The sequence below is a fragment of the Danio aesculapii genome, chromosome 6, assembly GCF_903798145.1.
Source record: "Danio aesculapii chromosome 6, fDanAes4.1, whole genome shotgun sequence".
NCBI lineage: Eukaryota > Metazoa > Chordata > Actinopteri > Cypriniformes > Danionidae > Danio > Danio aesculapii.
In genome coordinates, this window is record NC_079440.1 from 21,749,795 (window position 1) to 21,765,663 (window position 15,869).

A 15,869-nucleotide genomic window follows, 5' to 3' on the forward strand; every position below is an offset into this window, starting at 1 on the left:
TTTTGTGTGCCCCCAAGATTTGTTGTGGCCTCTTCTGGCTACCCATAAGAAAATGTTCTGGGTCCGCCACTGTCATACATTGTAATACTCAGACTTGAATTAACTTTTTTTTTTTTTTTTGAAAAAACACACATGAGATTTAGTTAAGTCCCCACTCGTCTGCCAATTCTTATATTTCACTGACTGTATTCTGCATACTTCTAACCATAGGTTCGCGGAATTTAGTCATCTCAAACGAACCTACTGTTAGAACAGTGGTTAAGCGCACCGAGGACGCGCCTACTCATTTATAAGCGCTCCTATTGGTCAACACACAATTGACGTCAAATTTCGCCTCCCTTCGAGGAAGTAACAAACCCAACTAAGCCAGAGTTGAAACGTTATATAAGAAAAAAAGGACACAAAGCAGAACGCACGTAGGTCGAAAGAAAGTCCAACGCAATAGTCATGAATCCTGATATTAGCCGTGAACGAGAAAATGCGTCTTTTAACCTGGAGATTCTTACTAACGTGCTGGACGGTGGAGCGGAAAAGACAAACAGGAGGAGAGAAATAGGTCAGCTGCACAAGTGTTTTAACGTTGCTTTTTATAAATAACTTAAATAACCGATTTGATTGTAAACTTATATTTCGGTCCTTTGCGTGGGTGGGTTAACTCATTGACCTGATCTAAGTTCAGTAAAATATGTTAATTAAATGTATTTTATAGTTATATACTGTACTCTTGCATATTTACAGTTTGTGGGTCTCATGAAAAAAATTATATCGATAATATAAACATTTGCCTTGAGGTCAGAGCGACTTTTATATTGATTAAATTGGTTGGCCCATTTCTGCACAAGATTCAGATATCAAGATAAAAAGTAAAAAAAAATCACTTATCATCTTTACTGTTTCTTTTCTAGAGTCTCTGGTTATTGGAGATCCAGATTTCCAGCATGAAGACCTGAACTTTCTCTCCCGAAGTGAGAGATATGATGCAGCAGTGCGGAAGAGTGCACAGATGATCCTGAAACTTAGGGAATATGGTATCTCTGATCCAGAGGAGATCTACTCCTATAAGACGTAAGCGAAAATGTCATGATTCAAGAATCTTAGTTATAGAATATGAATCGGAGAAAAGTTTGGAGGACAGAAAACATTGAGCTAATGAGTTCATTGAAAAATGTTTAACATACACTACAATTCTTTTTTTGGTAATTTTTATTACAAAAAAGTCAGTAAATATATGGTTTTTGTTATAGCAAATATCTTAGGTGTCTTTGTTACCTTTGTCTCAACATCTCTGCAATTAAATTACACCTCATGTATTGGTTAATTTTTATTTAATTCCAGCTGGTTCTTGATATTGTCAATACTGCTGAAAGAATCAAAGTCTTTGTTTTTATGAAATTTTTAAATCAGTGTTGTAAAAAATATGCTTGTGAGTTGGATGAATGTTAATTACAATTTGCAAGCAAAAGTTACAGAGTGTTTGCAGAGACAGCGGGGCAAAGGTCTCAGATTAAAAGTGTGTCAAAGGGAAGTAAAATGTTTATCAACTCCACTCCTATTCTCAGATTGAATTAGAAGAAACAATTTAAACTGATTAATATTTAGGTGATTCAGACATTCCTAAAAACTACACTTTAAATACACATTTAGCGAAATGAAAAGTATTAGCAGTACAGATAATTGCTAATTAAAAATCTGGTTTCTATAAACATAAAAAATGACTTTTTATAAAACCCTCTGAAATACAATGTGAATTAATTTAACAATATATCTTCATGTATGTTTACTTTATCTTTACTACATTTGTGTGTTCCATTCTGCAGTGTTGTGAGGGGTGTATATCAAGAGCCCCTAGGTGTCCATAATGTCATGTTCATGCCCACCTTAAAAGCCAGTGTACTGCTGAACAACGCAAAAAATGGATCCCATTAGCTGAGTCATTCCATATGTTAGGCACCTATGCTCAGACAGAGCTGGGGCACGGTCAGTTCTTCTCTCCTGAACAATTATTTGAAATGTACTTTTAAATATTAGGAGTAAGCAAAAAAAAATATTGTCTTTTTTTTGGTTCAGACATATACATTTGTATATTTAAGTGTCACCCTTGTAGGTGTTGACAGCTCAGTATGGTCATAGTCTCAGATTGTACTATCTTGCAAGATGCTGTGATCTGTTTGAGGGTTAGAGTGAGGCTTTTAGGGGTCTCTGCGTTCAAGGTGATTCTCCATATAATTGTGTATACATTAGAACACTTTTTAAAACCTGACCTTATCTGCATACAAACATTAAATAGCTGCAGGTCAACAACTGCAGCTTATTGTGGTCTTGCAGTTTTGTGTTTGTCTTTTCATGAAATGTAATTTTCCAGTTATTGTTGATTGTGTTTTGTATTGTAAATGGAATCTACATATTTTTAAAATGTCTTTTTTCAAAACCCTAATAAGTGGAAATGTAGGACAGTGGGTTTGAAGGAAAGAAGCAGCAGTAGGCACTGAGAGAATAATGGCATCATTGTGCAAACGTATCATTAATGCAAGGGAGGAAATTTGTCAGTTGAAAAAAATATGGCAAACGGGTAATTCATCTGTCTTTCTCTCACAATATTTGAACAAGTGAACATTTCGAATTTTAAAATGTTAAGAATGAAAAGACGTAAACGTCCAGCACTATCTTAGTAGGTCCTATATAACTGGCCTCATACTCTGAAACATAAATCCTTTTTGGAGAATGGGTACCTCTTTTTAATGTATGCCACTACTGAAACGATCATAAAAAAAATTATATTCATACAATGAGCAAACACATTAACAATGTTTCTGTTGAGTAAATTCTTTGAGATTGATTATATTGCAGTTGACACATGTTTTATGCAGCTACTAAATTATTTAAATCTCTAATTTAGTCAGTATATGCATGAACTTTTGTCATTCTCTTCCCCTCAAATTTAATCCCATCCATCCATTCAATCATTCATTTTCTTTTTGGCTTAGATCCTTTAATAATCTAGGGTCGCCACAGCGGAATGAACTGCTTAATCCTATCCATATAAATTTTATTAATATATATGCACAATCTTGATCAACTTATTCTGTCTACTTGTATTTAACACTCACTAATTTGTTCTTTCGGTATCTTTTTTCTGCTCCCCTCTCTATTTTTAATTACTTTAAAAAAATATATATTTTCTGCTCACTTTGATTCCTGCCCTATTAAAGCTGTGTGCACCGAGGGCGTCCAGAGCCCCTTGACCTACACTTGGGGATGTTCCTGCCGACGTTATTGAACCAGTCTTCACCTGCACAGCTTGAAACTTTCTTCATGCCAGCATGGAACTTGGAGATTATTGGCACCTACGCACAGACTGAGATGGGGCACGGTAACAAACATGGCAACCTATCTGCACACACATATTATTATAATACTGTAGACAGACACTGGGTTCCATGTGTTTTTATATGCTGTTGGGCAATCTTTGTAGAAATTAGAACTGTAGTGTGGCATAACCTTCCTTTACTGTGTTATTTGGACAATGGTGTTCTCCATGAAGCAGTATAAAGCTATCATAATGGTAAGAAATGAGAAAAAGTCTAATGAAGTTATTTCATATTATGCATTGTGCTGTGGTGGCCAGAGGCCTCAATTCTTGCTTCATTGAAGGTGGAAGAGAGGGTTGTTCATTGGGCAGAATGGTAAAAGCTAAGCAGCCTACAAGTGCAACGCATTGTGGGACCATTGCAACCGTTATAGCAATATTTTTTTGCATTTGATTTAATATCCATTCCATAGACTGTTGCATACAGGTTGTGAAATCCACGAAGGCTAGGCAACTGTTTAAAGTTCATTGGGACAGGATTGTTTTTTTTATTTATTTTTAATAAAACCATGAAAGTTTTCAAAAATGTTCACCTGTAGTTTAAAAGGAGAGAGAGACAGAATGACTGAGTATTGGTTACCATCCATTTTGTGCTGTCAAACACCTTTAAGGGTTACCTTAATTATACTGTTTGTATTGAAAGATTGTGAGTCAAACACCTTTAAGGGTTACCTTAATTATACTGTTTGTATTGTAAAGATTGTATTGTAATGTACTGAACCACTAAGGGGATTAGTGCTGGTTTATAAGTTTGCTCAGTCTCAGATATTTAAGTAATAGGGTAGTGTTTGACATCACAACTGAATTGAAAATTCACAAATGACCTTTATTTACTTATGTATTTGTAATTATATTTGTAGTACCAGTTGTCTATGTGTTTTGATGTTATATCCTTCTAGGTACACACATCCGTGCTCTTGAAACCACTGCTACATATGACCCTTCCACCCAAGAGTTTGTTTTGAACAGTCCAACGATCTCCTCAATTAAATGGTGGCCAGGAGGATGTGAGTAAGCCTTAATCAAGGTTTTTATTTTTAGTTTATGAAATATTTACTTACTTATCTTTTTTTTTTTTGGAGTGGGTAAAACCTCAAACCATGCTATAGTCCTGGCTCAGCTGTACACCCAGGGCAAGTGTCATGGCCTGCATGCTTTCATCACACCCATTCGCTGTATGAAGACACACATGCCACTTCCAGGTAAAGAACTTGAGAGCTGATACAAGTCCGTAATTTTGTAAAGACATATGTTAAAGAGATATGATATAGAGGTACAGAATTGTCCATGTCTGTAAGGTTTAGCTTGTTTTCGGATTTGAGGTAATGAAATGGCAATAATACTGTTTTGATGGACTGCAGTTACACAGTCCCTAGTTTATGAAACAATTGTTTAACCATCACGATTATGTGGTACATTGTACTTAAGAGCAAAGAACAAAGAAAGTATTAAACACCTTATACATAAATAGTAATGCTGGCTGCCATGGCAATGTTTATATAATGTAAATAGATTTTTTTAGTTTGACTAAATTAATGCAGTTATATAATAAGTATAATGATTTTTTATGTTGTTAATGTGCGTACAGAATGTATTTCTCAACAGTTGTTTTTTCAGATATATTGTTTTTGAACAGGTGTGGTCGTTGGTGATATTGGGCCCAAATTTGGTTTTGATGAGGTGGATAATGGCTATTTGAAACTGGAAAATGTTAGAATTCCACGAGAGAATATGCTTATGAAGTATGCCAAGGTGAGCAGATCTTGTCTGCAACAATCTGCAAAAATATTTGCAGTAATTCAATTTTTTTTTGTCTTTAAGCAAAATCCAGGATCAAAAATGAAAAACTATCTGAAAAAAGTAGAATTTCAGAGTTTAGAAAACAATTTTATGAAATGAAATGAAGCATTTACATTGCATTTATTTATTAAGCTGGTACTTTTATCCAAAACTTACAAATGAAGGGAAAAAAAGTAAAAATTAAAAATGAGGGCACACTTTACAGTAAGGTTTCATTAGTTATTGGTAGTTCAAGAATCAATACATGCACACTGTTTATTAATCATAGTTCGAAGTTTACTAATGAGTTATTTAAATTGAATGTTGTGCTTGTTAACATTTAATGTACTGACTTAGGTTACTAACAAAAAAAATGTTACTGTCATTAATATTAACAAAGATGAATAAATACTCTAAATGCATTACCTAACAGGAAGTATCACTACCTTGTTGTAAAGTGTTTAAAAAAAAAGAAAGAAAATCAGCTTTTTTATATATATCAGTAATAATATCAAATCAAAATGTCTACATAATTCATGGTAACACTGACAATTAAGAAGCCTGTAATTTGTGTCCACTGGAACAATTGCATATAAAATGACTTAATGTGGTATGTGTATATGTCATGTGGGTAATTACTTTATGTGGCATGTGTGCTTGTGTAGGTTGAGCCGGATGGTACATATGTGAAACCTCCTAGTGATAAGCTCACATATGGCACCATGGTGTTTATTCGCTCCATGATAGTGGGAGAGTCAGCACGAGCTCTCTCCAAATCCTGCACTATTGCCATCCGTTACAGTGCAGTCCGACACCAGTCTGAACTACGCCCAGGGTAGGACTCTCTTTTCTCTCTCTCGTCTTTTCTTGCTCTCATATGCACTTTTTTTGCATATGAGTTTTGGAACTTTACTTTTTGAACCCTTTACTCAAATATAAAATAAAATAATAGTCATTTGCTTATTGTGTTTCCTTCTCATTTTTTTTTTTTTTTTCAAGTGAACCTGAGCCACAGATCTTGGATTATCAAACCCAGCAGTATAAACTATTTCCTCTTCTGGCTACTGCATATGCCTTCCACTTCGTGGGGCAGTACATGAGTAAAACATACCATCGCATCTCAGGAGACATCAATCTGGGTGACTTCAGTGAGCTTCCAGAGGTATGCAGAAATATGTTGTCAAAATATTTTTTTTCTCTATTCTATTTACATTCTTACATACAACAACTTTTTAATTCAATAAAAGTGACTGTTTTAAATCTCTTTTTATTCTTAATAGCTGCATGCCTTGTCAGCTGGTTTGAAAGCTTTTACCACCTGGGCAGCAAATACTGGCATTGAGGTATGTCGTATGTCATGTGGTGGTCATGGCTACTCCCGCTGCAGCAGTTTACCTGACATCTATGTCACTTTTACGCCAACCTGCACTTATGAGGGAGAGAATACGGTTATGATGCTGCAGACAGCTAGGTAAAACATTTCTTTGCTTTTAATTGTTTTAGATTTTGATCTATTTAAATATAATACATTTTTAAAAACAACTTTCAGTTGCAATGATGATGATTATCATGAGCACTTCTAGATTATCACTATTGTGCAAGAAAAATGGCTCAATCTCTTAGGCCACTGTGCATGACTTGTATCTGTCATTCCCAATACGAATTGATGCTGTATTACAAATGTTAATTACTAACCTTTGTATGAACAGGATTTGATTATAGTTGCAATGAGTTAATGATGATGATGATAATATTAATAGAAAACAGGAACATGTTTTCTTCACCTTTCTCCTAATTTCAACCAACAACAGAACTACCTAGTTCTTTGTGAACTACTTAAAATAAAATTTACTTTAACTAAAAAGTTTTCATTATCTTTTCACAGTCTTTTGAATAACCTAGTTACCTAAAAAGTAAACTTTTTGGTTCAAATAAAGTTATCTTGCCTACAAAAACAACTTGTTTCAGAAAGTATTTGATTTATTAGTCAGATTTACAGTTATTAATTGTGCAATTATGTATGTATAGGTGCAGTGTTTTCCTAGATGTTTTTGACATTGATTAGAATAGCTCAAAGATACAATTAAAATTAACCACAGTATCTTCAGCAAGATTATTTCCTTATATTTCAGTGAACTGGCTGATTTGTACAACCTTTTTTATGTTTTATTTTTATAATTATTATTTGTTCTCTGTTTTATTAGGTATTTGGTGAAGAGCTACAAGCAAGCACGGGCAGGACAGCAGTTGACTGGCATTGTGTCTTACCTGAACGAATCTCAGAGCAGGATACAGCCCCATTCTGTGTCTACCCGGCCTAATGTTGTCAGTATTAATGACCTGGCCAGCCTTGTCGAGGCATACAAGTTCAGAGCTGCAAAGTAAGAAAAACATATAATACAGTTTTTTGCATCAAAGAGAGACATATGATGCCTCTTTTTAGTAGATAAATCTTTGGTGTCCCCAGAGTGTGTATATGATGTTTGAGTGCACGTTCTCCAACAGAAAATATTTTTTATAGCTTGTTGAAATGGCTATTTTTAGGGTATGAGCCAAAAAGCATGCTTGTTTTGTATTTGTCTTTTTAAATGCAAGTGAGCTTTTTCAGAAGTGAGTGGAGCTTCAGGTGCCCAGGCTCTGGCACACTTGCAAAATAATCGGATTTTTACAATTACAAACTGGCTGTTTTCACACACTGCAGCTACACAACTGTTATAAACACCATATATTTTTGTGATTTTTTGGATAATAGGTCCTCTGTAATATAGGCTGTTAAATGTGCTATTAATGCCTCATTTCCACTTAGTCGTACAGTTCAGTTAGGTACAATACAGGTCACCTTTATCATGCATGTATCTGCACTGCCAAATGGTACCCTTTTGGTATGTGTTGTGTTAGACAGAAAGTTGCAGTCGACTTCATTCTCGGTCGAAGAAAAGTAAAAGTAAAGTCTAATGGGTTGTTTACATGTAATATGAGAAGCCCTTCTCACAAAACAGATGCTTTATACACATATACAAGGGTTGTGCAGTGAAACTAAAACACTGGCCAATTTAGTGTTGGAGGTTTCATGGCTAAATTTGACCAACCTAGTAGCCAATCGTCAATGATTGTACCAGTAAGAGTAGGTTTAATTGGTGTGTGAATTAACAAGTGTGAAGGTTTAATTGGCTGAGTAATAGCACAGTTTGGTTAAAATATTGCAAAGTGAACATCTCCCATGGTCTGCATAGTTACCAGATCCTAATATTATTGAGTCGCTTTGGGATGTTTTGGAGGAGCAAGTCAGGAAACGGTGTCCGCCACCAGCATAACGTGGTGACATGGCCACTATTCTGCAAAAAAAAAACTGTGTACTGTGTATGATTTGTATCTGTCATTCCCAAGATGAATTGATGCTGTATTACAAATGTTGAAATTGTAAATTACTGTGTTACAAATTAATAACCTTTGATGGGAGATGGATAGTGATTCAGAGAGCAGCATTTACAGCGGAAGCGGAGGACTGTTGACAATACTATATAATTTTTCCATCTGAGTATTGTAGTGATAATACTGTTAACTTAGTAACTTCAACTCTTTCATGCATACAGTCACACCTGTGTTATAACGTTAAAGCGCACATCATCAACTGCTCAAATTCAATTCTGATGGCTCGCGTCAAGGCACAGAAAGAGGAGCGCATTGTTTGTCATAAATCACAATTAATCAGTATTTTCAAAGAAAATAAAGTTCTTTTTTATGTTTCAGACATTCAAATACACAAGCAAAACATAACATTGACGGTTTGTAAAATACATGTGGATGTTTATATGCCATTATTAATTCTTTTAAATAGAAGTGGACAGTTCACTTTTTTTTATGCAAGTTACACACTTTTTTATTTTACTATAACACTTACTCCTATCCCAATTAAATAGCTTTTATGTAGTTTGGAAGAAAATGGTGAATAAACATGTCAATCCAGCAGCTCAGTCTAATCTTTCATGCACCGTTAACTAAACATGGCCCATCAGCCATCATATGTCAAAGAATATGATGCTTTTTTTTTAACCATCTGAATAAACATAAACAAAGAACATTATTAACACACCAAATTCGTAGAGACATGAGAATCAACACTGACTGGAACATTTACAGATTCAAAAAGCTCTTGGGTAAAACAAATTATCCTCCCGTGTTAGCAGACCTGTAATACAGCTGCTTGCACCCACCCGCATGGTGCTCGCAGGTAAATGGAAACAACACTTTTGTTTTGGCACACTTTAAAACAGAACTCTGGATCTTTGAACAATATTTTTCTATCCTGTTTATTTGTAGTTGGCAGCAAAACTTGAAAGGTGCATCTCTGAACACTGTAACAGGTAATAAAAAGAGTCGACGAAATCTCATGCATAATAATAAAGTTGCGTCTCATTCACAATAGACAGCGCTGATTGGTTCGAACCAACTCTTTCTCATGAATTAATGCACAGACATGTTGAACACTCTGACGTCACTGTGTACTACCGGCCAATCACCACGCTGGAATTTACGCAACAACCTCTTGTTGTAACATTGCTTTATAATTTTTTTAACCAGAACAACGAATTTTCTCTAAATAAAGCAAAAACAACCAGTCTCCTAATAGCGTTTTTAGCAACGTGGCACATATATATGTCTGTTAACATCTCTAAAAATGTGTTTTGGGGTTTTGTGACCCTTTAAGCTATATTTGAGTTCAAAAACAACACAAAACATGCATTGTCAGCGCAAACCTCTTGACTGTATCTTTATTCTTCACCAGCATTTATAGCCTCTTGTTAAATAATTCCGTCATTCCAAGGTCATAATAGTCTAAATGATAATAATTAAATATCACATTTTTACGTTGCTGAAAGAATCATTTGCTGCTTTATTTTTACGTTCTTCACTCTTGCCTTTGTCCATTTCTGAAAGAATGTGAGAATTCACACTTATTAATCAATCAATGCTGTGCACTCAATAATCATGCGCAAGTTATTATTTTGAGCTCAAGTTCATTATTTCAAATATAAAGTTGAAGTCAGAATTATTAGCCCCCGTTTATTTTTCCCCAATTTCAGTTTAACAGAGACAAGATTTTTTTAACACATTTCTAAACATAATAATTTAATACCTCATTTCTAATAACTGATTTATTTTATCTGAAGATGACAGTAAATAATATTTGACTAGATATTTTTCAAGACGCTTCTATACGGCTTAAAGTGACATTTAAAGGCTTAACTAGGTTAATTAGGTTAACTGGGCAGGTTAGGGTAATTAGGCAAGTTATTGTATAACAATGGTTTGTTCTGTAGACTATCGAAAAAAAATAGCTCAAAGGGGCTAATAATTTTTACCTTAAAATGATTTTTAAAAAATTAAAAACTGCTTTTATTCTAGTTGAAATAAAACAAATATTATCAGACATACTGTGAAAATTTCCTTGCTCTGTTAAACATAATTTGGGAAATATTTAAAAAAGAAATAATAATAATTGTGGAACCAGCATCACTACTTGCTATACACTTTTATACACATATACACTTATTTAACAACACACTTTACATGCCAATTTGCTCATAACAGCTGCACATATAACGTTGTATATAGTAATAAACACGTACATACACTTGTCAATTTGTATATTTGCATTCACTACTTACTTTACTATTATCTGTTTTTTAGTTAATAATTCTGACTTCAACCGTAGACGTGTGGCAAGAGCACATAATAGAGAGTAGAGAGAAAAAGTGAAACCACTCCCACTTTTGAACTGCTTTGTAAACAACAATAGGACACAGCAAATTCTTTTCTTGTTATGTGGCTATTTGTGTCAAGAAAATTACAAGGATTGTATGAGCTCCGGTCGTGTATTTAGAAAAGTTGCTTTATATTATGTTTATATTTAATCTCATGGCTTTTTGCATGCAATGGTGACAATTCTCTCTAAAGCAATAGCATTCAGGGCTGAGTCTAGCTTCACCCTTTTGATAGCGTTCTACCCTTTGGAAAGGGTACCCAAAAAAGTGGAAACTGTGGAAACAGTAGTACTGCTCAGTGGAAAAAGGCCTTAACAGTGCTGTTAAAAACATTTAACTCACATAACTTTTAATGTGACTCAGATTTTTTTTTTAAATGTTCACAGGTTAGTTGAAGTGGCAGCTAAGAACCTTCAGTTGGAGCTACAGCACAGCAAAAGCAATGAAGATGCCTGGAACAACAGTTCCATTGATCTAGTCAGAGCATCTGATGTGAGACTTCATAAAAAAATAATATTTTGAGTAATAGTTGGAGTAAAGTGGTGTCCAGTCCTGGTCTGGAGACTTCTAAATCTATTCATATATTTCTGGACATGGTTTGAGTTAAATTTCTTTTCATGCTCCCTCTACAGGCCCATTGCCATTATGTGGTGGTGAAGCTCTTTGCTGCTAAACTGAGTGAGATTGGAGATGAGGCTGTCCACTCAGTACTCAGCACTTTGGCTCTGCTTTATGCCCTTTATGGAGTTGCACAAAATTCTGGGGACTTTTTAAAGGTATGTATTGTACAATACAATACAATACAATACAGTTACAGTAACCACAACTCATGAATGAGATGACTGAGTTTGTTTTCATGATGCGTATTTGGTGTTAAATGTATAAACATTTGTTAACTCAAACTTTAATTTGTCTAATGCAAGGCTATTTTAAAAGAATCTTATTGGTGTTAAGGGTCATAAAGACAGCTTTTCTTAGACCATCATTTTGCATCATTTTGCAAGTGCTTGATAGAAACAGGTCTTACTGTTTGCCTTTTTTTAGGCTGGTCTGCTAAGTGTTTCTCAGCTGGATCAGATTTCACAGAGGCTGAAGGGTCTCCTCTTAGAGATAAGGCCCAATGCAGTGGCTTTGGTTGATGCCTTTGACTACCGTGATGAGATGCTTAATTCTTCTCTGGGACGATATGATGGCAACGTCTATGAGCACATGTTTGAGTGGGCCAAGAGGTCACCTCTCAACCATACTGAGGTGTGTAAATAATAAATTTGCTGTGTGTAAAATTGTAGTCTTGTTATGTTAAATAACCGCTATGGGGCAAATTGTGTTCTCTCTTAAAATATAATTATAAAACACAATAAATTTAATTTAAATAGTACTTTTTAATAAAAATGTATTTTTTCTTTTAGGTCCATGAGTCCCACAACAAGTATTTGAAGCCACTACGATCCAAATTGTAATTAGTGCATTTATAGAAGAAAGGGAAAAGTCTGTCTATTAAAAAATGTTAGAGAAGAAAATAATGTTTGCTTATATTCTAAATGAATGAGGTTGCATTCTCCATTCTAATAATTTATAACAGTAATCCATGATTTCTTTGTGCACATAAAATGAATGATAGTTTCAAGTGAACAAATTTTAGTTTTGTTTCGTAATTGTATCGATTCTGGTATCATGTAATGTTTGCTAATTATTTTGAGAGAATGTGATGTTTCAGTAAACGTACTTCTAATGATTTGGACTTTGTGAAAATGGCTCTGTACTGAATAAATAAAATTTGGATGGGTATGGTAAGACATACATATCTTTATGAAATCATGCCTTAAGACCCACATACAAGAATGTTTTTTTTATTATTAAAATAAATAGTAGTATAGTTCCATTTCAGTGATTTATAATTATTAGATATTGTATTGTGAACTGACCACGTTATATTTGTACCACTTGTCATTTGAACTCTTATGCTGCATTAATAAATGAATCATTTAACATTTACAATGAAAGTTAAATAGTTGAGTGTCTTTTTCATGCACCTGTATTTATTCATGCACCTGTAGTTTCTAATAAGAAATTTATTTATATCTATTAGAAATACATTTCTAATAAGATTTACATTTAGTTATAAACATGCATTACGTAAGGTCATTACAGATTAGCACAAGTATTTGTAGTGTATCCAACCCTGTTAGCCAAACAACCCAAAACAATTGATTAAAGATAAAAAAATAGCAATATTGCAGTGGATCCAGTGAAGATATGTGATTTTTTTTTTTTTTTTTTTTTTTTTTTTTTTTTTTTTTTTTTATGTTTCTTTTAGAATTTATATTCCTTTGAATACTGAGCCTTTTTGGACTCCATATCTATTGTTTCTGAAGAAGCAAAATAGTCACTAAAGACAGAAGAAGAAATTACAGAGGCTAATGATAGTTTAACACCCAGTCCAGTTTAATGCCCTGTCCAGATGGCATTTTATGACATTTAAATGAAATCCAATTATTCAACTACTTAAATAAATATAAATATGCAACATGCCACCTGAGAATATAACACTGCTGCTGCAAACATAATATATATGCAACCCCCCCAAAACAAGCAGGAGAACTTGAAGACAAACCAAATGTAACTGATTATGTATAAACAAACATTGCATGAGCAATATGCATAAACACGAGTAGAAAGTATTGCCATGCCAATGAGATAACTATGGAGCCAGATCAGTCTCAATAGTAATAATACATTTGCATTCATAAAATTCATAAATGCACAGCACAATTCATAAATTCAAAACACAATTCATAAATCTACAACTCCAACTTGTAAATTCAAAACGCAATTCATAAATCCAAAATTCCAATTCATAAATTCAAAATAATTTATAAATCCACAACTCCAATTCATAAATTCAAAAGTAAAAAGCAAAAATATTTACCAATTGCTCACACATATGCATCTTACATAAATACATTTCAAATGTTGGTAACACTTTATAATAACTACACACTATAAATAATTTATTAAGCATTAGCAAATAGTGAATTCATTATCTGTTAAGCATTAACTCTACATTAATAAGCGTTAGTAAGCAGTTTATAACTGCAGCTACAAATGCTGTATTCTTGACATACAAACATATTTATAATGTGCTTAATACTTGTACTTTCATACTTTGTTAATGATTTATTTTTCATTACTAAACTAAGTATCGCATTATTTACAAACCATTTGTATTTAAAAGTAGTTGAGGGTTTTTAGGATCATTCAGAATGAGTTAGTAAATGATTAATAAACTATTGAAATCAACATTATTATGTCTTATTATTCAGGCATATGTTAAGGGTTACTATGTATGTTAATAAATGCTTTATTAACTCAACTTCATCTAGTTTGGTGACCTAATCTAAAGTGAGGACTATTTATGCTGTATAAATCTCTTATAAATGACAAATAAAGGCTCAGTTAAATTCTAAACAGAAAAATTGACACTATTCATTCCTTTTCATTTAAAGAGACACAAATAAAACTGTACTTCAAATGAAAAATAAATCTTTGCAACCTTATGTAAAATAAAATTACTGTAGAGTTTAAATATTGCATCTTATTATATTGTTAAATTATTATATTGTTGTTGTTGTTTTATCCAGTTTTATGCCGTATTTTGACACTCCTGTTATTTGGCAATCTTTAAACTTTACAGTTTACAATTTTATTTTTTTGAAAAGATTGCAAAGATTATTGTTAATTTGATTCTGAGCCTTTAATTGTCATTCATAAGGGATTTATAAAGCATAAATAGTCCTCACTTTAGATTGGGTCACAAAATTGCATGAAGTTGAGTTAATAAAGCATTTATTAATATATTAGTATATGCTATTAGTATATGCCTGAATAATAAGATGTATAAATGTTGATTTTAATAGTTTATTAATCATTTACTAACTCATTCTGAATTATCCTAAAAACCCTCAACTACTCTTAAATACAAATGCTTTGTAAATAATGCGATACTTAATTTAGTAATGAAAAATAAATCATTAACATTATATAGGTGCTTATAAGTCAAGAATAGATCATTTGTAGCTACAGTTATAAACTGCTTACTAACGTTTATTAATGTAGAGTTAATGCTTAACAAATAATGAATTCACTAGATGCTAATGCTTAGTAAATGATTCATAGTGTGTAGTTATTATAAAGTGTTACCCAAATGTTTACACAATTATGTAAATATGAAGTTCTTGGATTACTTTCCTCATGCATTTACGAATTATATTAGATGTGTTTATAAACCACTGAATGTGCATGTGAAAATGCCTACACGAACATAGAGTCCCTTGAATTTTTGTGTCCCTCAGTATTTTTGAGACCTTCCTGGCAGGACACGATTCGTACGCATCTTTTTTTTAGAGGATATTCTGTTTAGCCAATCGCGGACTAGGGTAAAGTTAGTTTGATGTTTGACATTCATTAGACATTCTGTTTCAAACCAAATAAATTCTTTGCTCCTGTTAGAAAATATGTGAGATAGATATACACATGTGCAACATGCACAAGGCTTAATTTCTCAATTAAAAAAAAAAAAAAAGTTAAACAATTCAACCATATCAAATTATACAACAAAACCAGTACCAAAATATTCAGGAAAAACATCCTGGTTATTGCTCAAGTCTCTGTTTTTGGAATTAGCACTCTATTTGTACGCTACTCACCCGTTTGCACTGGCTGCCAGTTGCTGCCCGCATCAAATTCAAAGCTCTGATGTTTGCTTACAAAGTGACCGTTAGCTTGGCTCCTTCATACCTGCTCTCACTTCTGCAGATATATGTGCCCTCCAGAAACTTGCGTTCTGTGAATGAACGTCGCCTCGTTGTTCCATCCCAAAGAGGGAAGAAATCACTTTCCCGAACTCTCACATTCAATCTGCCCAGTTGGTGGAATGAACTCCCTAACTACATCAGAAC

At 33.5% G+C, this 15,869-nt stretch overlaps 1 protein-coding gene across 1 annotated transcript; it reads left to right on the forward strand.

Moving 5' to 3' along the window:
* The first annotated feature begins 364 nt into the window (after positions 1 to 364).
* Positions 365 to 12,914, forward strand: LOC130230653 (peroxisomal acyl-coenzyme A oxidase 1-like). The gene is made up of 14 exons (XM_056459785.1): positions 365 to 556; positions 906 to 1,065; positions 3,210 to 3,370; positions 4,267 to 4,374; positions 4,450 to 4,569; positions 5,004 to 5,119; positions 5,812 to 5,981; positions 6,146 to 6,308; positions 6,427 to 6,617; positions 7,351 to 7,527; positions 11,298 to 11,403; positions 11,544 to 11,687; positions 11,956 to 12,162; positions 12,321 to 12,914. The coding sequence occupies exons 1-14, from the start codon at positions 448 to 450 to the stop codon at positions 12,369 to 12,371; spliced, it is 1,983 nt and encodes a 660-aa protein (XP_056315760.1). The 5' UTR covers positions 365 to 447; the 3' UTR covers positions 12,372 to 12,914.
* Positions 12,915 to 15,869: the final 2,955 nt, after the last annotated feature.